At 47.3% G+C, this 23,925-nt stretch overlaps 1 protein-coding gene across 9 annotated transcripts in view; it reads left to right on the top strand.

The window, feature by feature from the left end:
* The window catches only part of ITPR1 (inositol 1,4,5-trisphosphate receptor type 1), a 163,626-nt gene that overhangs the window by 92,230 nt on the left and 47,471 nt on the right, over window positions 1-23,925 (top strand). For 3 of the 9 annotated variants that reach the window (XM_072044592.1, XM_072044591.1, XM_072044585.1), the window contains 4 exons: window positions 6,007-6,042; window positions 7,725-7,772; window positions 11,005-11,137; window positions 12,501-12,691. The exons of 2 other annotated variants lie outside the window; for them this stretch is intronic. In XM_072044592.1, the coding sequence (XP_071900693.1) occupies window positions 6,007-6,042; window positions 7,725-7,772; window positions 11,005-11,137; window positions 12,501-12,691 (408 nt within the window). Of the gene's footprint in view, window positions 1-6,006; window positions 6,043-7,721; window positions 7,773-11,004; window positions 11,138-12,500; window positions 12,692-23,925 lie in introns of all 9 variants that reach the window. 4 more of the 9 variants (XM_072044593.1, XM_072044588.1, XM_072044587.1 and 1 more) reach the window with 2 other exon arrangements.

The following is a 23,925-nucleotide window of genomic DNA, read 5'->3' as shown; positions in this document are numbered from 1 at the left end:
GCAGGGCCGCTCTCTGCCCAGACAGGTGTCTGGGGACAGCGCGGCCCAGTTTCCGCACGTCTCGGGCACCAAAACACATGCGTCTGAGAGAAATCTTAATATTTTTATGGACTGAAAAGGAGAGAAGTGTGAGCGCTGACCTGCAGGTGGCATGCTCAGGATGCTGAATGGGGCTGGGAGATGTCCTACTTTTTACTTTTTTTTTTTTTTTCCCCTCCCAGCCACATTGCAGCGAACTGCTCCATTGGGCACCTGCCAACATTCAGGCAGCAGTTACATAAGAACAGCTTTTTTTCCTGGAATTTAGGCCCGCTGCTGATGTGTGACCTTCAGCGGCGATTGCCAATAAACGTGGTGGAGCTGTTTACAGTTACCTCGGCCCGCGGCTGCCAGCAGCCGAGCCTCCGCCGGTGCCGCAGCGTGTGTGCACCGCTGCCTCTCGTGATAAAGACGTTCCCCTGAGGTGGGGTCCCTGCGTGGCTCGGAGGGGCTGGCCGTGGGCGAGGGGTGAGGGCAGGCAGCTCTGTCACGCTGCGTCCATCTGCAGAGCCGCTGCAGAGCCGTGCCGGAGCCGTCCTGCCCCGAGCTGTCCCTGGCTGGCCCCTGGCTGCAGAGAGCCAGCAAGAGCCTGAAAGATCAAGCCCAGCAAAACGCCCGGAACAGCCTGAGTTTCCATTGTCATTACGTGGTACTAAGGATGTGCAGGATTTGAAGTAAAAAACAAACACACACAAAAAAAAAACAACAATCAAGTAAAACCCCACTTACATTTTTTTAATTCAGCAATGGTACTTTATACAGCTGACGAAACAATAACCAGCAAAATGCACCTGCAAAAACCCACTCAATATAGGCTTTTTGGTTCTCTTACCTCTTCACTTTTTTCTTGAGGTTTCAGCTAGGTGAAAAAGGGAAGCGAAAATTCAGGTTCAAAGGGGATTGACTGAAGAAGTAACCTTTACTGTGCTGTTTATCAATGATAAACTACAAAGCTGTAGTGGCTGAGCAAGGTGCAAAATATAGGCTACTTTGTACGTCTTTTGATTGGAATTGGAAAATTTCTTAACCTCCTGAGTGCCGGAGAGAGGCAGTTTTAAATTTTCTTTGCAGAGAGCTCGTACGACAGTCATCTCTCTTGTGTATTTTGCACTTAGACAGTGCTTCACTTGTTATGTCTCAAGTAGAGGAAATGCAGGCTCTAATAAATTTTTGTGGGCTGCCTTATATTTTTTTTCCTTCAGAAATCCTACAATCTTTGGACTGTTTTTATTGCACAAACTGGAACTAGAGTTGGTAAGCTCTTTGGAAAAGGAGACTGGAACTTTTCTCATAGTTATTTGTAAAAATAACAACAAAAACTTGCACCCTCTTTCTAGTTAATTAAAAATACTAATGTAGGATGTGTAGAGAAGGTAGTCCTTCATATGTTCAGTTACTGTGGGAGACCTGCAGGACCGAGTGTTTAAGAGAAGCAAGTGGGATTGCATTGCCAGTGAAGGTCAGTGGCATATCAGAGGCTGAGGTCTCTAGCTCTAGGGAAGCCCCCGCCCAAGTAAAACACCCTGCTTCGACTGAAAACTCTGGAAAGTTAAAGAAGGAAGTCCCGCGGGCAGATCTCGGTGACCTTTCAGTCCAGGCGCTGACGGTCCTTACGCCAAAATTCCCACCTCATCGTCTGGCAGTGCACAAAGGCTCTGCAAATTCCCTGAGATAAGGGCGGGAGGGGAAAAAAAAAAAAAAAAAAAGAAAAAAAGAAAGTGAGCACTGCTCATGCCGGGGACAGCCACGTCCCCGTGCTGGGTGCAGGGTGCGGGCGCTGCCACGCGGCTGGGGCAGAGCCGGGGGCTGCCCGTGCCCCTGGAAAGCCCCCACAGCTCCTGCAAGGGGAGCCCATGCCCTGAGAGCGAGCTGCTGCACAGCTTGCACCGCCTCGTAATCGAGGCAGGGTAAAACCCTCCGGCACCTGCTAAAAATACGCCGCACAGCATGGGTCGTTACAGGGGAAAGCTGCCATGTGGGATGTTCGGCAAACAGGTTCAGTGCTCTTGGGTCCCAGTTATTCCCCGCTGTCCTGAAACTTACCCATGGCAAGTCAAGTACGTGTTTGACAGACACACCCACAGATCATCTGCAGAGGCTAGAACTTTGCCACCCAGCCCTTTTCTTGGTGCTGCGAGGTAACACCGTTGGCCCCGTGAAGGAGGCTTCGCGAGTAACCTGTGCAGAGTTACCCGCAGCTACTGCAAACTTGCAAAGCCCAGCAGCATGACTTGTTCTGCCTGGTGTCGTCAGTCGGGAGAGGTGGTAGGAGGGCAGCATTTCACTTTTGCTTTGTGTGTTTAAAGTAAGAGCTGTACTAAATGTGTTCCGCAGAGAGAAGAGGAGAGGAATTCAGAGAAGGGAGGAACACAGTGGAGAGGGGCTGCCGGGATGGTACCCAAAAAGCCTGTCCCAGCTGGGTCTCCAGCTGATACCACAATAGTTAAGGCAGAGAAGCCAGGGGCAGTGGTTTGAGCATGCTGTATCTGAGATCTTTACCGTAGTTCTTGACATCTGGATACACAACCCAGCTATCAGCAGCCCAACATGTTGGCTAGCTGACTCTGTAGTTGTTTTTCCCCTCTTTCCTCCTCAATGCCAGATCTCTCTGCTCGCCACCCCGATAACGAGATGCCATATGCGGGGAGTTGGGTCAGTTCCTGCATTCCCAGCTTTCAGGGCCAGAAGGCACCATTCGGCGATACAACCCGGCTTCCTGAGCAACGCAGGGCATCTCCCAGTTCTGCACCACGCCAAATAAACACAGCTTGCCCAAACTCCTTCACAGTGATGTTTACTTCATTGATCATGACCCAGAGGAGAGGTGAGGTGCTTTGGAAAGCGGCATCGGCCTGGGCAAGTTAAACAGCTGGGGGTTTGCCACCTGTCAGTCCTCTGAACTTAGGGTGGAAATGGAGGAGGCTTCTGCTTTTTGGGTGCAGTTTTATCCATTTTTTGGTCAAAATTTCAAAGCTGAAGGCTGAAGAAAAAAAGATCACTTTTTTTTGTGTGTGTGTGTTTGTATGTGTGTGCTCACACACGTGCAGCTTTTTCTGATAAGATTCTTTTCCACCCATTTTCTAACTTTACAATCAGAGCTGTTTTCTGTCCTGTGTTGCTGAAGTCGTTACTTGGAGGAGACCCCATCTATGTGAACCGGAGTCTCCGCCTGCCTTTTAAATGTGTGTCAGGCCTTTTCAGCACTTCTGTTCTAGATGTTTACTACATAGTTGAGTTTAAAAAAATAATGAGAAAAGCAGTCCTGAGGCTTCCAACTTAAATGAAAATCTTTCTGCATTTCCTCAAACCATTTTCACTTTTTTTTATCCCCAATGCTAGGTGTCTGAATTTTCCGTGAGAGGCAGCATTAGGCAACTTTCATCGTGATTTTTTTATATTTTTAATGCAAATGAAAATAAAACATTTATACCTTCTTCAAAACCAGATAGAAAAGACAAAAACCTCTTCCATATGTCGTTGAGATGAAGTGAGTTCAGGCTTGAGCTGTCGCTTGCTGTGGTGGTTTTTGAGGTGGACACCTCCAGTGTTGAGTCAGATGAAGACCATTCTGGGAAACACGCGCAGCCCGTGTTGGGGAAATGGATGTTAGAGGCATTACAGTCACCGACAGGTCAAAGAAATTGCAGTTCTCCTGTTATGGCTAATGATGAGTGGTTTATTTGCCAGCCTTGTGGGAATGGAAACTTAAAAGGAAGAGGGTTTTTTTACAGCAAATTGAAAGGAACTTTTGCTACCGCTAGTGAAAAGGAAAAACATCGTGCTCCTCTCTGACCCTGCCGCCCATTACATTTCGGTTTAAAAGCCGCCCGCTTCATGCGTGCCATTCACCTGGCCTCTCCGAGGGAAGGGTCTTCCTGGTCCCTGAGCTTACTGCCCTGTTGCCCCTTCCCCCCAGAGCTGTCACTTTTCTTCTGGGTGCAGAACCGAGGTGTATGGAGGCACAAGAAATGTAGCAAAATTACTGCTTCAGTCTACTCTCCCTATTCAATCCTTCTTGTAAAACGTAAGCTAATATTGTGCTTTTGCAGTACAAAGGATGGTGTAAAGAACAGCACAGTAGCTATAGCTGAGTAATTCTTTCCTGGTTTAACCCATTTAGATGTGAAGAATTAACAATTGCAATATTTGGAGTGTGTGTTCTTACTGAAAGATTGCTGAAAGCTATGGTAATTTTGAATGATCCATCAGAGCCTTGCCAAGGCCAGTGGTTTCTGCTTGCAGATGAGTTTGTGAGGCTGGTCCTGACATGCTGATCTATTTATACATGCTGTCTGTGCTAAAGTGGGAAGGCGCAGGAGTTTGCAAACTGGAATGTTTACTTTTCCCCTCTTCAGTTTAAGTTGAAAAGATCAAACTAATTCAGTGCTGATTCTTCATCTCTGCTGGTTTTCAGCCCCAAAATGTACATGCAAGTTTGATTAATTTGGGGTCACAATATAAGTCTGGGAATAAGGTCATTTTCATTAGGAATCCCAAGTCCAGTCCATCATCTCACTGCAGTCATATCCACTTAATCTCCCAAGGAGCCCAATTTCTCTTGCAGAGTTACGCACAATTTATGTGCTGTAATTGATAAGCTTAAATGAAAGAGGTGTTTTTTTGCTTTTCTCTGAAGCAAGTTGTCCTGGCAGTGTCAGAACACTGTGCCCAGACTCCCTAATGACTTGATATGGCTTTCCCAGTATCCAGCCTACAAGCAGCCAAGGGTGTACTCAGCACGGCGCGATGTGCAGGAACTGTGTGTTCCTCTGCATAAATGTGGGGCTTCCTGTTAACTTTTGATCCCCTGGCTTCAATGCTCTGTGCTTCAGTTTAGCCAAGAAAGAAATGGTTTGCATGCTTGAGAAGTTTCCAGGAGAGGTGACAATGCAAGGAAATGGCGTACCAGAGGCCGCGTGAATTAGCCAGGAGGAAAGTCCATTAGGAGGAGGATGGAGAACGGTTCTTCCTGGCCAAGGAGCCCCTGCCCACGGAGCACCACAAGGGAAGGGCTTGCTCCTCTGGCTCCTTCCCGTGAAGTAGGATCTCTCCATATTTAGCCTCTCGGATCCCGACAGCCTTCCTCTCCCTGCTCTGCGTTTCCCAGGCTACAGCGGATATTGGGTTAAACCACCACGGTCGCTCTCCCAGCCTATGCTTGATTTTTCTGTCTAGTTCGTGTGCCCTCTAGGCAGACATGGGCAATCAGCTGCAGACTTAATTTGGTATTGCTGTATCGTCAGAGTCTTATTTCTTAGCGTATGTTCCTGAGAAGTTAAATCAATTTACCCACGATTAAGTAGGCAGTTTGATTTGAATGCTTCGGTCTCTGTTGTATGTCTAAGTTCTACTTGATAAAAGTTGCTTGTCTTTATCTGTTTCCATGTGATGATCAGCATATTAAATTTGAAAAACCGTCACCATTAAGCTTATTTCATTGTTCATGTTTGGTACTGTATTACGTATCTGTTATCTCAGGAAAAATGTGTTTATAGCTGGGAATCCATAGGAACCGTTTTTAACTGGCGTTCGAAGTCTTTTTGTGACATGCAGCTCTTGCTTCTTCCTCCTCCCCGCTGGGGATGCGTGTGCTCTGTTCACCGTGTGCAAGTCGCAGATGCTGTGTTCGTGGTCTGAAGGAGCTGCCCAAAAGTGCATTATTTCTGGGTGGCAGGCCTGTGTGCACCTGCAACTGAAGCTTTTAGCTTGTGCCTTTGTGCTTATGCAAAGTAGTTTGGGATGTTCAAAGGATACCTGCTAAATTTTCAAAATGTAGCTCTTTTAGGAGCATGGTGGGTGGCTGGGAGGGTGTAAATGGTAATTATGCCATAATTCATTTGTGATGATTCAGCTGAAGTTGAGTGGTTTGCTAGTTCCCTTCCCCTAAGTGTGTTGACCAGTAGATGTCTGTTGGGATGAAAGAATCTTGAAGAATGACTAATTTTTCTGCATTTTGCTTTCAACTAGCTGCCGCAACCTCCAGAAACGGAAAGCTCAGTAGAGGTGTGTCGCTCACCTATATTTGTACAACAGCAAATATTGGTGTCCTGAAGTAGTCCTGGTGGAGTGTCTTGTTGGTAGAAAAACAACTGTGAAATGTGTGTCTGAGTGGTATAGACAGTGAAAAATGAGCAGATTGGTTGAAGTGCTTGAGTCCAATGCAGCATCAGCAAGACAGACTGAAAACACATAGAAACACGTAAACCAGTCCCAAATATTTTGTTCCTGCAAAGTAAGGGACCCAAAGGACAAGTGGTTTAATGTATCTGAGGTAGTACAAGCCTTCCAGCCATTTGCCTTAGGCTTTTAGTGCAGGCACTCTTTGAGAAGTCTCCTCTCAAGTCTCTCTTCTTCAGCAAAATAAGACTTCATTTCTACGATTCCCTATAAAGAATTTTGGTTTCCCCTTATCTTACATATTTAAAACCTTTGAGGAAATAGAGGTGACAAAAGAAGTTACTGGAATTTTCATAATTCCAGAGCAGCTGGGTGTCCTGTTTGAAACCGCTAATTGTCACTTCACACCAAGAAGATTCCTAGCTCTTTAGTGAATTGGAATCAGTAGGAACATTTCATTTATGAGACACACCAGCAGCATCGGTTGGCCCAAGGCAGATTTGGCAAAAATAGAACGTGAGAATTTACGAAATCTCAAATTCTTTTGGAATTAATGGGATACCTGGAGGTGGTATTGATCGATTTCACATCTGGGTGCTGTATCTGTGCAAATTTCAGTGAAACAACAATGAAGTCTTAATCTAGGAGGGCACTGATTCTCTGACATACTGAAGTGTGAAGTTTTTACATATGTTTTGAAATAACAAAGAAAAATGAAGTTTGTGAAATCTTTGTACTTGTAATTTTTGTGGAATAGTGCTTAAACAGAAGCTGAAACTCTCGGTGGTCATAGAATGACTTTGAGATGTCTAGAAGGTGGCTCCTGGTTTAAGATGGGTCCCTTTATAGAGTGGTTTCAGAATATTTCTACATTTCCAGAATGCTTTAAAGAACAAGAACTTGAAGTACTTTAGGTTTTCAAAGTGGAAGTTCGAGTCTGTAGTAAGTTCCTGAAAATTTGCTTCCTTTACATACCTAATATCTGAAATATGAGAGACTTGATTTGGAAATAGGCACGTGCCAAGGGACTTCTCTCAATAAATCAGTGAAACCTCTACTGAAGTCCATGGCGTTGGAATGAAAACCCTGTGTGGGTTTTGTCAGAGGCCCTCCACAGTCTCAAAAGAACTTCCTTGACCACAACCTGACATGTTAAAGTGCCTCCACTTCCACCAGAAATGTGTGTGTGTGTGTGTAGTGGGAAAGGGGTGTTCGTGTGTGTATATGTGTCTATGTATGCATGGGCATAATGCATGGTTTGAGTTCCTGAACTGTCGTGTGGTACCTGTAAAATTAGGTAGACTGTGTGTTTTCTTTAAGTCCCTGAGAATGTGTTGGCATATGTGCATGCCATGGTGGTCTGCTGGCGAGTGTCAGAGCAGACTGGTTAAGTACCGTGGGAGCTAATTAAGGGCTGATGTTTTATTTAGTTAGCTTGTCGGTTGGTCTTCCTCATCTCCCCGTTGCTTTCAGCTGTGACTTCCCTTAATATTTCCCATGAGTGCAAAGATGTTAGTGTCTCTTTAGTGTTGTTCTCCTTTAAAATGAAATTTCTGCGTGCACAGCAGGAGCTTGATCAAACTCTACCACAGAGGCAACTGGAGGATCATAGAAGGGTATGTACAGTAGTCAAGCGCATTCAGAACTAATTCTCTACCTTTTCCTTTTAAACAGTGAAGTTTAAGTCATGTAAGACACTTCTGTGGTTAACTGCTTGCCAGTCTGTTAGAAAATCCCAAACTAGCAGCCGTGCTTACAAAACAGGGTATGGGGGCACCTTCTGCTGTGTTCAGTGGAAGGGGCAAGTGCTTGGCTGCTCAGGATTAAACCTCAGATCCTGCTCTAGTCTGTTCACACTTCTTAAAGCACTCCCGTTGGTGATGATCACAAAATTGCAGTGAGATTATTCAGTGCCTGTGGAGTTTGCTTGCTTTGGCCCTACCTGCCCCCTTCATAAACAATCAAGCTGCCAAATCAACATTGTTAGCACATTTCTTAATTTATTCTGCTCTTGTTGCTCAGAACAGAAAAGTAGCAACTCCTAACTGCTTCACTCTTAAATTTTATTGACAATTCCCCATTTTAAAGGTCATAACAGGTTTCTGATAACACCTGAACTGTATATTGCATCTGTTTTATTGATCTGTTTAATACCGTTTGTATGTTGCTTACGGTTAGTTGCTGATGAATGCAGATGAAACTGAATTCTGCTAGGTAGCATATTTGATTTTTCTCGCTGCCGCCAAACATCTGATATTTGTTTGCATATTGTACGCATCAAAGTGGTGTGTAACAGTAACAGGATGGTTAAAGAACTGTTCTGAAGCCAAGCAGCGCAGCTGAATTAATTATAACGTTACTTAAATAACATTTTTCTCCTTTATTTTGATCACATTTTCATACACTTATTAGCTAACACAGTGTTTTTGAATAATTTTATAGTAAATGGTGAAGTTTTTATTCGCAGTTAGAATTTTAAACGATATCAAATGCGGGGATGGATTGCCAAACCTCTGAAGCTGTGGATCAGCATGCTTTCAGACTGAAAACAGCAAATGCTTCATAACGTGTTCCCACTTGTATTTTCTGCTTGCTTGTCCTGCTTCGGGTATACCACAGGCACAGAGAGCAGAGGTGCAGCAGGTCTGTCCGAGGAGCAGGAGCTCCGCTCAGGTCTCCCCACTCATGTGAACCATTTTGAGCATGGAATAGAAATTGCCTTCTGCTCCTAGAAAGCCCAGGGACAGTCCCGTGGGCCTGAGTTATCCTCCTGGCTTTGGGATGAGGTGGAGCTTACCAAACAGCAGTTCTTGTAGTCAGATGTGCGTTCTGATCTTTGTAGTAGGTAGTAAAAATTCCAGCTTTTAAATGCCAGTTGCTGTGACAACTGCTAGTCAGCTTAACAGCAGAGAAAAAGGTAACGGGAGAGCTCCGCTGTGACTTGGTTTTGGCATGGGGCTCTGTAAGTATCAAGTTCCCTCTCTAATCAGTACACGTGTAGAAGAAAGATGTAGTTAAGATGTCGGGGTTTTTTTTGCCTGTCTTGGCCTTGTTCTGTCATGTATCTTTCCTTACCTGCCAGACGGAGAGCAGAAAGAGTGGGTAAGGCACTACAGCGTGTACTAAACACTATCTTGTCGTTGTCAGTCAAAGTAGCTCCTCGGGGATGAGTTTGCTGGGCCCTGGAATTAGTCTCTTGCCTCTGCCACATGTTCATGGTTTGGCCCCAGCAGTGACAGCTAGTGTGTGCCCCTTGGAGAAGGACTGGTTTTCTTCTACTTTTGCTTCCAAAAGAACTTTTTTTTTTTTTTTTTCTTTTGGAAGCAGCTGGTTGGAAAGCTCTCTTAGTGCTTATCTTCATCTCGTCTCCCTGTCATTTCCCCATCCCCATCTGATTTGGTAAAACGCAGCCGGGCAGTGGGAGCAGCTCCTGGCTGCCGGGGCACGAGCTGCAGCCATGGGTGGGCTTCCTCAGCTCGGGAGCGATTTGGTCGAGGATTGATAGTTTCTGACAGTTTTTTTTTGTCTTTCCAGTGCGCTGGGGTGTAAGGCATTCTGTGAGTGCTGGCTTCATCTCAGAAGCAGTCTGGCTGCGGCAGGGCTGGGCTCTGGCTGCGGCAGCTAGCACACATATGCGTTGCTCCTTTTACTTATGTGTGTTTTAAAGGCATCTTGTGAAAGTTTAAGGAGGAAGGCTTCGCTTGTGTGACAGCTAATATTGAGCCCTGTAGCTGATGACATTTTGAATCCACAGCCAGACTACTAATTTGGTTTGAAATCCAGCTGAAAATAAGCATCAAGCACGTTTTGTCTGAAATCACTGCTGCCAAGCTCAAATTTTTTGGAATCCTCAGGAAATAAATCCCGTGTCTCCTCTCCGGCAGCGGCTCGGGGTGGCACTGCTGCAGTCACAGCACACCCCCATTAGCAGAGCAGCAGCTCACAGTTAAAATAATCGCCTGTCTCTCCTAATGCGCAAAGACCTTGCAAAAATCTGTTAGCCGAGCTGCAGCGTTTCTGCATCTGCCTACTGCTGGCGGCACAGCCGGCTTTTCTGCCGCTCCCTAAATTACCGGGGATTCTTGTGAAGACCTCGGCAAGCGCGTTGCAGGGCCCGCAGGTTAACGTTCAACCTGGGAGCTGTTTGGATCTCCTCCGACTTCTGCTGACGGCAGCAGCGCGTGCTTCGCGCAGCCGTGCCGGGTGTCCCCGGGGCCGCACGGGGCTGGGACGCCGGGGTTATCCGAGGACCGCTGCCCCGCGGTGCCCAAAGGCTCATGTGCTGGGGTGCTGACTGCCGGTGTGACAGGGAACAAAGAGGGAACAAAGAGCCGGGGGCGGCGGGGAGCGCTCGGGTCCCCGCTGCCTGGTGACAGGGAGGGCGAGGGGAGCTCCGTGCTGCAGCAGGAGAGGCAGGGGCTGAGGAGATGGGGCTGCTTGCCCACAGAGCCATTTCTAACAGTAGCGTTTCTCTGATCCGCCTCTTTATTTCATCTCGGTGCTGTACAGATTTATTTTTTTACACTTAAAGCAGACAGTGGTCCGCGATTTTAAAAACAAAACGCTCTGAAAATAAAATCTGTCTAGAAAGCATGAGGAAAATCTGGACTGTAGCTGCTTCTGGTGCTGGGAACCCCTAATCTTGAGCCCTGTGTGACACCCTGGGTGTCCCAGCCTGCCGAGACCCCCAGGCGATGCCCAGCGGATCTTCCCCAATCTCCAGGGTCTCGGGTCCCCCTCCTCACAGCGCGTAGGCTGGCGGTAGCAGCACTCCTCCTGTACCGCGTGTTGCTGGCCGATTTCTTCCCTGCGCCCGAATCATGACTTGGTTATCCTCTTTGAATCAAGGGGGAGGCCCTCAGGCAAGTCTTGGTCAACCGTTACTACGGCAACGTGCGGCCTGCGGGACGGCGGGAGAGCCTCACCAGCTTCGGCAATGGGCCCCTCTCGGCTGGCGGCGCCAGCAAGGCCGGGGCAGGAGGTAGGACGCGCGTCTGTCTGTCCGTCCGCGCGGCCCCTCGGTGTCCTGCACGTCCAATCTTCTCCCCTCAGACTTCTCCCTTGCTGGTCTGTTTCTGTGAAGTGCAAAACAAACAAATTTAAGTCAACAACGACGACGAAATCACCCACGGCAGTCGGGGAAGAACTCTTAATGCCACGTTTTCCCTGGCTTTGGAAACTCCGATGTTTCAGCTCTCCTTGAGGGGTTTCACTTTAAGCCGAGCAGAACATGGCTCTCCTGTCTCTAATCACATAAACTGCTTTTTCCTTACGCAGATGAGAGTAGCGTTCTTGTTTTCCTGACTGCGTTTGAGAACGTACTTCAGAGTTAAGCAGGCCGAGGTTTTTTTATGCCTTCCAGAGACTTTCTTGGGGTGTCTTGCTTTGAATGGATGTACTCAGGAAATCCGATCAATTTAATATTTGCAACAATGCTTGGGAGATGTGCTCATAGCGATGTCAGATTAACCATATCTAAAACAAAAGCATTTTGTTGCATTACGGGGAGATTGCAGGGTAGGATGAGCAAAAATCAGGTTTGAAGTCAACTGTGGAGTGCAGTTTATTTAATTTGAAACCATTGCTAAAGAAGTCAGTTGGGCATGTTTTCGTCAAACACCGTTCAGTGGGTTTTGCCTCTAACGACTGTCGGTAATCCCATTGAAGGCAGGTCTGATCAGAAACAAACAAACAAAACAAAAAAATTCCCTCCCTCATTTTTTGAAGTCGAGCTGCAATTACATTTGCCTTTGCATAGTGCTGCCTGCTGTGATACTCTTTCGCTTTCTAGATCATTTTGCTTCAGTTCTTGTTCTTTCTGCCTCTTCCACCAAATCTTGTGTGCTTTATCTTGTTTGATCTGCTTCATCTATGAATTTTTATGCTTCTGTAATTGTACAGAAGCATAGCGTTGGCTTTGCCATCTGCTGGAATTTGTCTTGCCTTTTCTCCATCACTTCGCTGGTACCACTGAGCTTTTACCTCTTTGTATCTCTGAACCCATACTGCTTCCAGAATCCTCTTTCAGTACACCAGCCCTCCTTCCAGCTTCTGCTAGCAGTGAGGGTGATAGTGGCAAGAACTATTTCTGCTTGCCAGCCCGAGCTTTCTTCCTCAGGACTTAAGAGCCTTGCACACATTAAAGCAGCATTAACTGCCCATCGTATGATGCATCCCATCTGCGCTCTAAGTTAAAAACACTTGCAGAAATGCTAGGAGTTGAGTTCATCACTGTTAATAAACATGTGCCATTCAGGATACTTAATAATTTAAACCAGGAGAGAGGTGCCATCACTGTAGGGTAGCAGGATTTGAATCTCAGGCTGTCATGATCACCTTTATAGGAGGAAGCTCCGGATCAAGTTCAATGAGCCGAGGTGAGATGAGTTTGGCAGATGTCCAGTGTCATCTGGATAAAGAAGGTGCATCCAACCTGGTCATAGACCTCATCATGAATGCCACCAGTGACAGAGTCTTCCATGAGAGTATCCTACTTGCCATTGCCCTTCTGGAAGGTGGGAACACTACAATACAGGTAGGAAAATGGAAAACATTAACCTTATAACTAAAACATGTCGGGAAGGGAAATATTTTCGAGATCCAGGAAACTTGACAAGGTTAAGGAGATGGGAGGGGAAATGACTAAATGATCTTTGACCTGTAATTAAGGGAAATATCAGTGTCTACCATGCAAAAGTTAACTTATTAAATGTTTGCATGGGCACTAGGTAATTGAGGTATTTCCCAGGGCAATACAGAGGTATGAATGTATAATAAAACAGCTTTGTACCATAAGTTAATATGACTGCTTTTATGTGTAAGTTGAAGCAACTGCAAGATGTTTTGAGTCCTTTACAACTATAGGTCTTACATTTCAGATCAGAATTTAAAATATCACTGCATGGTAAACTCCAGGCCACCACTGTTCTTCTGTTATCATGCTGTACTTCATTTCGGTGTTTTGAATACAAATTTGGTGTCCCTACATGAGAACTGCACCTGGTATGGATTTTAGTGAACATACAGCAACTAACTTGTTGCATTTCAGAAACACAGTATTCTTCCAAACAGAAAGAAAACCTTATTACAGAAAAATGCGACTGCAACTATTATTAAATATGTAATATCTAATTCTTTTGACTTTGTGTATGTTCTGCATACTAGCAGTCCTGGACAATGGTCCTTATGCATGGCTGTTCCAGAGGTTGTTTTCCCTTTCCTCACCCTCCTGCCATTTGTTTCACACCTGAAGAAAACAATCAGTGATTTGTTTAAGAAGGTCAACAGGTTGTTACTTTCAGATAAATATGTTCAAGCATTTGATACACGTACAGGTTTAGGCTTACAACTTGATACTATTTGTGGTGCAACCTAAGGAGGAACAACTGTTTAGGTACTTAAATCAGGATCCAGGTAAAGTTTTCAGAAAAGCTTGGTCAAATAGAGCTAAGAAAACCTTACATACGTGCCCCACTGTTCCCAGTACAATATAACCACTCCCCAGTCCTTTATTTGTTAATGTCCTGAAAACCAAACTACGCAAAGCATGCGGTCGGTCTCTGGTATCGTTGCAGTGGCTAAGAGCCACCACAATGACAACGTTATTCTCGCTAGACCTCTGTGGCAGCTTCTGTGATAAATGTGGGACAGGCCAGGGGCAGTGTTCCGCGTTGTGCTCGATCTAATGTAACTGTGGGCTCTAGCCAAAACAGCTCATCCCGTTCTGGTTAGCTCTGATTGTCCCCTCTTTTGTATGGCTTGTGCAGCTGTGGAGAGAGTTGATCTGATGGAAAACCAGCCTGCCAGCAGCAACAGATTCAATGCTATCGAAAAGGTCTGTGTAAAACCTGACCAGAGATGTGCAAAAGAGCAGCACTTTCCTCTGGGTAGCACAGTGTGGTGAGACTTGATCAAGTGCAACATGAGGCTGAGTTCCGACTGGTTATAATTGATGATAATGATTAAAACTTAAACTACATCTACAGCAGGACCACCTTGTTTTCGCACAAACTTCTGCTGAGAGGGGAGAGAATCTTTTTGGGTTCCTTCATCTCGGCTCTGTAATCAGTACCTTCTTTTTTCCCCGTATATGTGCTCTAGAGCGAAGCTTCTTTGCAAAAGACAAAGTGGGAACAAAGCATTTAAAATCCCATGTCATCTTAAAATGCAATGACAGGATTAACATTCCATGGGGAGAGTCACTCCTTTCAATTTCCTGCTCTCTTCAGATCTGAAGGAAGCTGAGCTTTCATCTTCCTCGCTCACAGGTAGCCTCAGGTAACCTCACACTGCTGTGCTGGAAGGAAAAACAAATTCTGCACCAGCCTGAAATGGAGAGAGCCTTTGCTTGTCCTGGAACCCAGAACTAATGGAGTGAGCAGTCACTTCCCTGCTGTGCACGAATTGTTGTTAGAGTTGGAAGCAGACTTCTCAGCTCCTTGGGTCAAAACAAACAGGGAAATCTTCCATCCACGTCCAGAGACACCTCTTTCACCAAAAAGCGAGGTTTTTTTAAGTTTGCATTTGCTCTCTATTGCTGCAAATTGGGAATCTGTGAAATAATTACGTGGTTAGGAGTGAGCTGTTGTCGTACGGTGGTTACAGCAAGTGGCAGAGCTCTCACACCCATGCGTTAGGGTCCTGCCAATTTCTGCTGCTCTCCTGCCTTTTTAGACGTTACTTCCGACAAGCCAGAGTAACTATTTTCCATCCTTTCCCACTCAGGAAAAAGTGCTTAGTGGCTGCCTTTACCTTGAGAAAAATGTTCTGGGCAGCCAGGAGTTGCTTTGTCCATGTGTGTACGTGCTGTAATGGAACAGCGAGGGGTTGGGGATTATGGACCTGGTTGCTTTTGAGTACAGAGTGTTTTAGGAACCAAATCACTTTCTGATGCCTACAGCTAATGCTGTGTAAGGCTGAGGTCTTGGACACACCCAGGAGCTCTTACTCATGCATGGGAAGCACAGAGGAGACTTTACTGAAAATATCCTAACAAGTGGTCCCAATCCAGCAGCCTAATAGCAAAAGGCAAAAAAGAGGTTTATCCGTGCGCAATGTTCCGTGGGTTACCTCTGCCTTGGTTAATCTGTTCCCTGGGGCCCTGCTTTGCTTGCACGATCTCCAGCACAGTCAGGGCCCTTGGAGACTACCACAACATCAGCGGCACTTACTCAGCTCTCTCATCTTTCAGTAGTATTTGAGTCATGAAAGCCAAGTAAATAAAACTTTAACGTAGAAAAACACCAACCACAAAGCCTAATTTCTGGGAGAACAGCTGGCGCAACGCTGGTGAATCAAAGTGAACTTGGAGGTTTGCTCTTTAGTAAAATCACAATTTCTGTTCTCTATCTCCCAGAGTGATTGCTGAATGATGTCCAAGTTAAGCTGGCATCCAGAGACAGTAAGTTCATGTAACCAAGCTTTTCTCTCTTCGCATAGTGAGCTGGCATATCTGCTCACCCAGAAAATACCGAAGGCTCTGGGTGAAACCTAGCTGTTAGCAATTCTGCAGAGGCAGTACTCCCTGCAGGAGAGCAGTCAGTAGCCTGCACAGCTTCAAATCTGGTGGTTTTTATGAACCAGTCTTTCACTGCAGTACAGATTTAATAATGGTATAGCAGCGTGATGGTCTCTTATTTAGTAAGATTTTATTTTTACAAAAAGCACTGCAACATTTTCTGTCTGCTTATGGAAACAAGACATGCTTATGAAACTAGGTGCACTTATGAAAATGAACCCGGTGCTCTCTGTGGTCTTTTATCCTGATCCTTCTCTAATCTGTATTCTTTCTGTGAGTTTTGCAGATCAGGTGGGGCTTCACAACCTCTGCAACCTGCAGAGTGGATTTTCTGAAATTCTATGGCAGTTTCCAGTAACTGTCAGTGGAAGAGTCATCTACAGTCACTGGACTAATAACTGTGTTCAGTTTGCATCAGATGCGTTTGTCATTGTGAAAGTCACCCTAGCCAAGTCGGCTAGCTTTGTCTTTGGGTTCCAACACAGCTCGTTGTCATTTCAGATTTTTTTGGTTATTATTAGCAACTCTTCGTTTATAGTATTCTGAATAAGTTCATTCTGTGCTCCATCTGAATAATTTTTACTAAACTTAAATTGCTTACAGTCCTTTGAGAATAGGAAACTAGTGGGATAGGGACAGGTTATGTAAAAAGGCTTTTTGGCAGTACAGCCAGAAATATGTCGCCCCTGCATGGCATTTTCTTAACTCCAGGTTTTCACACGGGAAATGAGTTCAGCCTGAAGTTAAGCAAAAGTCTGTACTGACACACAGGAACTTGCACATGACGTTTGTAATATGGTTAATAATGGGAGTTCCCGGGTGACTCCCATGAGCTTTAGTGGGAGAACAGATCCCCATGATGTTGGAAAGGGATAACTGGAATAGGTGTTACTGCCTCATTACGTGTGTGCAGGGCCAATATTAAGGCTAGGCAAAGTAGGTGGTTGCCAACTCTAGCAGAAAAGCAAATCTAGAAATGTTCCTTATTATAATTGGCAGGAGTGATTTTTATTGTATTGTTAAGAAAATGAACGTGGGGGAGAAGCAGGGCAAGAAAAAATATTCCTGGTTTATCTTAGGTAATAGGCTAAGAGGGTAGTGTACGGCACGTTTCATCCCAGCTGCTCGGTGTTTTGTTGTTGGGAGCGAACGTGGATGTGATAAATTTACTGTCTGGGGAGAAAGACAGGTCTTTGCACACCTAGAGCCCTCTGGATGGAAGCTTTTCAGTGTTGTTTTTTTTGAATGTGTTTGGGAACAGGGCCAGGTGCTTTGGTAACAGGTGCCGGTGGTGGTGCCTGAGCTGTGTCCAGTGAGCCGCCTGCCCTCGTTTGCAACGAGGCAGGAGCGGAGGTGGAACCGCAGGGTCAAAACCGAGCAGCAAATTAACTTGACAAATGGTACTGTTCACTGAACTGAAAATTATATAAACCCCTTTATTAATTTATATAACCCTCAGCATCCGCCTCAAGAGAGCTCGCGTCAGCGGTTCTGCGCGGGACAGCCCTGGGAGGGCGGGTGCCCTGCCGGCCCCGTGCTCTGCTCCAAAATTTGAGGGGTGAGCAGCGTGCCCCCAGCTGGGGCACTGCCAGCGGGTGTATGGCACCCGTCCCCGCAGGTGCTGGCCTGGGCGTGCTTCGCAGGAGCTTGCGTGGCCGCTGCCATTGCTCATAGGCATGCTTACCGCAGAGCTGCTGCTCCTTTGGAGAGATCAAAGGATGGTCCGTCCCTTGCGCAACCTGCAACACAGCGAGTTTGCCTCGGTTAAAGCAATCCCAGCAAGTGAATGACAGCGAAGAAAATTGCTGAGGACTTCTCCTGTAGCACTTGTCTCTCATCTGCCAAATAAAAATTATATGCACCACATACTCAGCTTCACCTCCGTGGAGTTTCAGGTTTCCTAGGTCCATGGAAGTTCCCGACAAGTAAGGTCCCTTACATAACCACCTCTCCGTGGAGAGTTTGGTCCACTGGTTTAATTAGGGATCTTCTCGAAAGTTAGGTTATGTGACAAATTACCCACACACGTTGGTATTTTCAGCCAGGGAAGGTAAAGTGAGGTTGATGACATTAACTTAATTGAAGGCATTTTTAAGTGCTACCCCAAAGCGATGTGATGCAGAGCTGCCACCTCGACGTGCAGCGCTGCCTTTCCCTCACCCCTTCATCCACAGTTCTTCAAGGTACACTGCAAGCACCCCACGTGGTAAAGGGAGTCAGCACCAACGAAAAGGTGATTATTTTTCAGAACAGAAATGGGATTTGCTCCTGGCTTTAATGTGAGCAGTCGCTGCCCGTGCGCAGGAGGTGATCACAGACTCTCCCTGGGGCAGGAGGGACACCTAGGGCGGTGGCCAATTTCAGCCACCACGAGGGCTGTCCCCGAGGAGCCTGCGGTGTGCGGCTGTGGTGTCAGCCTGCGTGGCTGTGCCTCCGTCACTGTGTGGCAAGAGGCAGTAAATCAGCGTGAGAACAGCATCGGGCTGAGCCAAGGTGAGGAGTTTGTTCACTGTGTGTGTGCTGAGGCTCCTCTGCTGCGTGACTGCACAGAAAGCCTTGTGGCTCGGAGGTGCCTTGGCTTCCAGAGCCCTGCGGTTCAGCCCACGAAGGGAAGCCGGGCGTTTTACGGGTCTTCCTTCTGAGCGTTGGCCAGGGTTAGGGGCCGTGGCTGCAGGGTTCAGGGCTGTGCCTCGCACAAGTGCTTGGGTGGCTCTTGGTTTGAGCAAAATACCAGAAATCACCTCAGCTGGCTCTTGGTTTGTCTGGTTTTGTAGTACGGGTTTGGGTAAAAGGCTGGACTGGCACAACTCTCCTGCCTTCAGCTCTGTCTTGCACCATGTAACGTGCTTCGGCTTGGCTGACTTCTCTCCTCGTGTGCTACCACCAGCAACCAAGCTCCAGCAAGGTGAATTGCAGTCTCCTTTGCGAAACTCAGTGCCTCAGACTGTCCAACAATGATTGATTGTTATGAAGTAATTGCATATTTGCACGAAAAGGAGTTGAATCCAGACTCGTCCAACTCCTATCTGTATTTCTGGTGCACAGGACCGCAGCAGGAACCAAGTGACCCAGGTTGCTGACCGGGCACAGAGAGGACACCTGGTCAGTGCGCTTGGGTCTTGGCATTAAGAGTGCCAAGACGCGCGGAGAAGCATTCCAGGTTCTGGCCTTGTGCTAAGAACAACGTGGGAGCCATGGCGATCCCCAGAGCTAAGTACAAATATTCCAATACCTCTCAGAACCCTCTGGGACACTGCTGCGGGGAGGCACAGCCCATCGCAGTGCGCAGACGTGGCAGCCCCAGCGGTCACCTCCATTGCTGCCGGCCACAGCTCTGCTTTTACGAGGCAGTAACTCTGAGACAGATCTGTGCCCTTCAGCCTCCTGTAGCGCTGGCTGCGAAGCAGTGACAGAACTGAAGGGTAAGTGATGCTGGAGAACAGCAGTGAAATAGCTGGAACACACCAGTCAACCCGTTCCTTTTTTTTTTTCCCTTTCTCTGTTGGCCTGGATGTGTGCTGCCCTAGTAGCTGCCAAGGCACTTAGGGTGTTTCTCCATCGCTGCAGTTGTCCTCCAAAATCAGGAGAAAATTTGGCAAAACGATACAGAAGTATCGGTAATTCAAAACATAGATTTAGTGACATAACGGTGTGTTGGGGTTTGTGGTTTGGACTTTTTACCCAAATGTACTTCTCGCAGGCTATGCAGCAGTCACAGATACCTGTGAGCACATAAAACTGTACGTGGGGGTAAATGCTTCAGAGGCAAGAATACTGTTGGGTCACTAAGCTTCTGTGAATAGCACTTGAGAACTTTTGGTCCCTGAAAAAAAGTCTCTTCATTTCCAGTCTGAGAACTCCTCATCCAGATAGAACGTGAGAAAAAGTGCCGGTGTTTGTTTTTAACAGGCAGGATTTTTTGATATAGGATGTTGTTATCTTTTTTCATTGCTTCGATAATGGCTGTTGTGGAAACTAATGCCAAACCAGCAAGGTGTCAGTGCCTATTAAGTAATCACCTGTGTCTTCCACAATTTTCATAAGTCTTTCTCAAGCTGAACTATACCATAACAGTGTTTTGACATTCTGAGTATGTTATTCTGAATATGATATACAAAAAAAGTAAATCTTGGTGAAGACCTGCATCGGGCAGGACACGGAACTGTGGGCTGTGACCGAGAGCGAGCAAGCTCTCCCAAACGAAGCACGATGCACATCCAGAACCCAGGGTTACCTTCAAAACAAGGCGTTGAACTTGCAGTAGCAATTAAGCGAGTGCTGAGGAAATCCATCTCCCGATGCACTGCTGATCGTCACCAGGTGAGCAGATTGCAAGCCCTGGGGCGCACACGGGCTCCTTCACGTGTGCTTCAATGCAGTTAGTGCAGGGGAGGCTTGGATCTCACCTGGCCGTGAGACACCACCGTGTTAAAAACAAACACGCCCTGGTAATAATGCACTGAGACTGAAAAGCTGTTAGGAGTCATTACTGCCCTTGCTTTACAGAGGTGATTTCATTTTCATTGGGGGCAGTCGCAGCTGATGCTACTGGAAGGATTTGGGGGCCACCAGTGCTCCCGTAGCATAGCATCTTCCAGCCTTTTTACCCAACGGGGAGCTTTTCCACGTAGATCCTGAGATGCCCATGTGTGTGATTGAGCAATGCGGGCAGGAAGGGAGATGTGCTACCCCAGAGCTCGGCTGCTTTACTCCTCGTCTGGTCTCGGTAGCTGCGAATACCACATCATTCGTGGTTGGGCGTTACCACAGACCTCTCCTGTGGCCTCTCCCTCGGCGTGGCGATGGGAGTCGGTGCTTCTCCCTGTTCCCCTCCACGGAGTCCACATCCAACTTTTAAGATGATCCCTAACAGGATTAAAGTCCTCCACAAGCAGGCAGAGGCAAGCTATTCAGAAAAACAAGGTCATGCTGCATTTTTATTTTTTTTTTTTGGTAAGCACAGGAATCAACAAAGAGATGTTATATAACTTCTATTTATATCCCACTTGCTCACTAGCTGCAGGCACACACGAGTAGCTGAGGAGGGAATTTAATGAGCTCTCAGGGCTTGCTCACCTTCCAGAGCTGGTAGGAGCCAGCTTGTTTTTGAAGTGCGTCAGCAAATGAAACTGGTGGTGGGTGGGTGGTTTGGGTAGGTGGACTGACTTGTTGCTATGGTTTTCTTTAATTCCTCTGTCTCTCAAGAAGATCTTACACTTTTTTTTTTTTTTTTTTCTTTTGGGGAGTCTGCAGACTTCCTTGTTTCTCACACCTACACACAGCTCGCTGGTTCACCAAGGAAGTGGGATTCGTGCTCCTGCCACACAGGAGCCTCGCGCAGATTAGCTGTGTGACCCGCCGGTGCGTGCTCGCACATGCACGCAGGAGGAACTCAAATCAGGCTCCGTGCTGAAAGCAGGTCGGGCCCCCAAGTCTCCCACGCTGGGAGAGCCATCTGCTCCCTGCTCGGAGGGATTTAAACCCCGAACCCAAGTCACGTTCCTACCTGTACCTCCTCCAGCCTGCGCTTCCCTCTGCTCACCCAGCGTCACCTTGCTGGCCGGGGGGCGCGGGGCTGGGGCCGTGTTTGTGAGGGGGTGACCCGTGCTCGGTCCTGGCTTTGCTCCTCCCTTGTGAAAGGACCGAACCGCATCGGGGTTTTGGGTGTTACAATAGGAAAACATATAGGATGCAAGGGCTCATCATGATGTGAGTGGTGCGATTCCCCCGCTGCTTTCATTTAATGCTTGTTGGGAAAGCCGAGTGTGTGCCCGGGTCAGGCTGTGCACACTCAGGTCGGGCTGTGCACACTCAGGTCGGGCTGTGCACACTCAGGTCGGGCTGTGCACACTCAGGGTCAGGCTGTGCACACTCAGGTTGGGCTGTGCACACTCAGGGTCAGGCTGTGCACACTCAGGTTGGGCTGTGCATGCTCCTCACCCGCTGCCAACCTCCTCCGTGCCCAGGGCAGGCTCTGGCTGAGGGTGAGCCCTGCAGGACTGCACGTGGGGTGCCCGTGGCAGAGGGAGTTTGTCTTCCTCGTGGAAAACAGAGTGGAAGTCCCCCTCTGCTTTCAGGACACGGTTTATTTTCCAGTTTGCAAAACAAAAAAAAAAACAAAACAAAAAACACAGTCAGTTGAGGTGTTCCGGCAGATTTTCCTTATGGGTTTGTTTCAAGCTGTGAAGTACGTTCAGCCTGAGTTATTTCAGCTGCCATTTCGCTCGGCTCCGCGAGAGTAATGATATTCATCACTCCTGCCCGGGGGTGATGGCTCTTCGGGGAGCCAGGATGTATGGAAGGTTTCGGTTACAGAGGGGGGGATCGTTTATATTAATAAATAAATGAAAGGGGAGGGGATGAGAACGAAAAGTTAGGTTTTAAATTCTGTGGCGGAACCCCGTGTGATATGTTTAGGCAGAACATAAAGGGTTGGTGTTTGTGCTTAATCTGGTGCCTGTGTTAGCGGTGCAGTTCCCCTTCTTCTTAAAATGTGGCTGCTTTGAAGTAGTCCTGCCGTAAGAAATGGTACGGGGGTGGCAAGCTCGTTCCGCAAACACGAAGTAGCACAGAAGTTTCGCATTAGTTCTTGCTGGCAGCCTGTCCGGGTAACCCAGGCACGTTAACATCCCCATCGTAATTTCTCTTTAGCGTTGGAATAAAATGTCCTGAACCCAAGCCAGAGAGCTGATCTCTCTCTCGTATCTGGAGGGACTTTCCTCTCTGAAATAGCCCTGACTCGCCGGGCTGATAGGACGCTTTCTGTTCATTGACGTTAGAGGAACGGGGAGGGAGATGACAACAGCCCGCTTGAATGCGTGCGAGGTGTTTGCTGGGGCTTTCCTCTATTTATTTGTAACCAAATATTTGTTTTCCTGGGGAGTTCTTTGGGATGGGCTGCGATGCTCTGGCAGGGCTGGATGGCCGTGGTGTGAAGCAGCTCCGTGAGCGGGCGTGGAGCAGAAAACGCTCCGTCCCCTGCGGGATGGCAGCCAGCCCTGCTCGGGTGCTGCAGCCAAATGTTTCCTAAAATCAGGCCGCCCTTCTTTCAGGAAGAAGCACGCATCTGGACAGATGTATCTTAAACCCAGCGTTTGCTGATAGCTTTAGTTGTATTTCTCCCAACACGATCTCAGCACATACAGTCCGGCCACAGTCACTGAGGCTGGGGAGCAAAGCCAGGCTGCTGGGTGCCCCCCCCCCAGCCACTGGGCCCTTTTTTCAGGCAGCAAAGCTGCTGGTTGTGGCTTGGGGGCAGACCTGGGTGGCAGGAACCTGCCAGGGGAAGGTGGCAAAGCGGGATGGATGGGCCTTGGGAAGGGAGAGCTGAGGGCAAGCTGCCGTCAGCTGGCTGCTCGTCCCCATCGAGCAGTGCTGTGGTGCAGTGAAGTAGGAATCACTGAAAGCTTAATGAATTCTGAATAAAATGCCAACAAGCAAGATTTGAAAAAATACTCAGATATTTTTTCGGTTTAGCACAAGGTAGGTAAATGTTTAGTATTGTGTGTAAACGCGCTGAAGGGGAAAAGATGCCAAGCTCCTGAGATAACCATGGAAGAGGGAGAGTCTTTAAAAATAAATAAATAAAGCAGTGACTGGAAATTGTGACACAGAGGAACTTAAGCACACGTTTCTAACAGTTATTAACCACTACAGAGAGGCAGAGTTCACCATCTCTGATGCCTTCTAAAGCAAGGGGGTGTTTTTCTTGAAAAGACGCGTTACTTAAACACGACTTCAGGTTTGCTTAATGAGCAAGACCTCCGGGCTGGTGGTGCTCGGGGGTGGCCTGGACTGTAGCTAACCAAGGCACCAAAAATTCAACTTCACTTTTGATTTATTTTCTGCTCAGATCAGTCACTGGTCTTTCAGCTTTGCTCCTGCAAAATGCACAGACCGGTGAAATAAAGTAGAAAACGTCAGTAAATAATTGCTGCTGGAGCTATTTACTTCATGTCCTTTTTTTTTAAGCTCCAAGGCAGTGTGCTGGAGCTGAAAAGGTGTAAAAGGGGGATTTTCTGCTGCATGATGTTTCTGGGTGGATTTCTTCGGGAGCAGAGATGGGTGGTGGAGGGAAGGAAGGAGAAGTTACTGCACAGGTTTCCTGGTCCCTGCCCTTGTTGGTTGCTTTACTTCTTTGGTAGCTTAACTGACCACGGGATGTCAGGAGGAGGAATCAGGGTTCAACATCGCATTGCAGACCAGTGAAGTTTGTGCTGGGTTCTTCTTTCCACCCCCTTGAAACAAACATG

The sequence above is a fragment of the Anas platyrhynchos genome, chromosome 13 (assembly GCF_047663525.1).
Source record: "Anas platyrhynchos isolate ZD024472 breed Pekin duck chromosome 13, IASCAAS_PekinDuck_T2T, whole genome shotgun sequence".
NCBI lineage: Eukaryota > Metazoa > Chordata > Aves > Anseriformes > Anatidae > Anas > Anas platyrhynchos.
The sequence above is the reverse complement of the archived record's forward strand: the minus strand, read 5'-3'. Positions and strand labels throughout refer to the sequence as shown.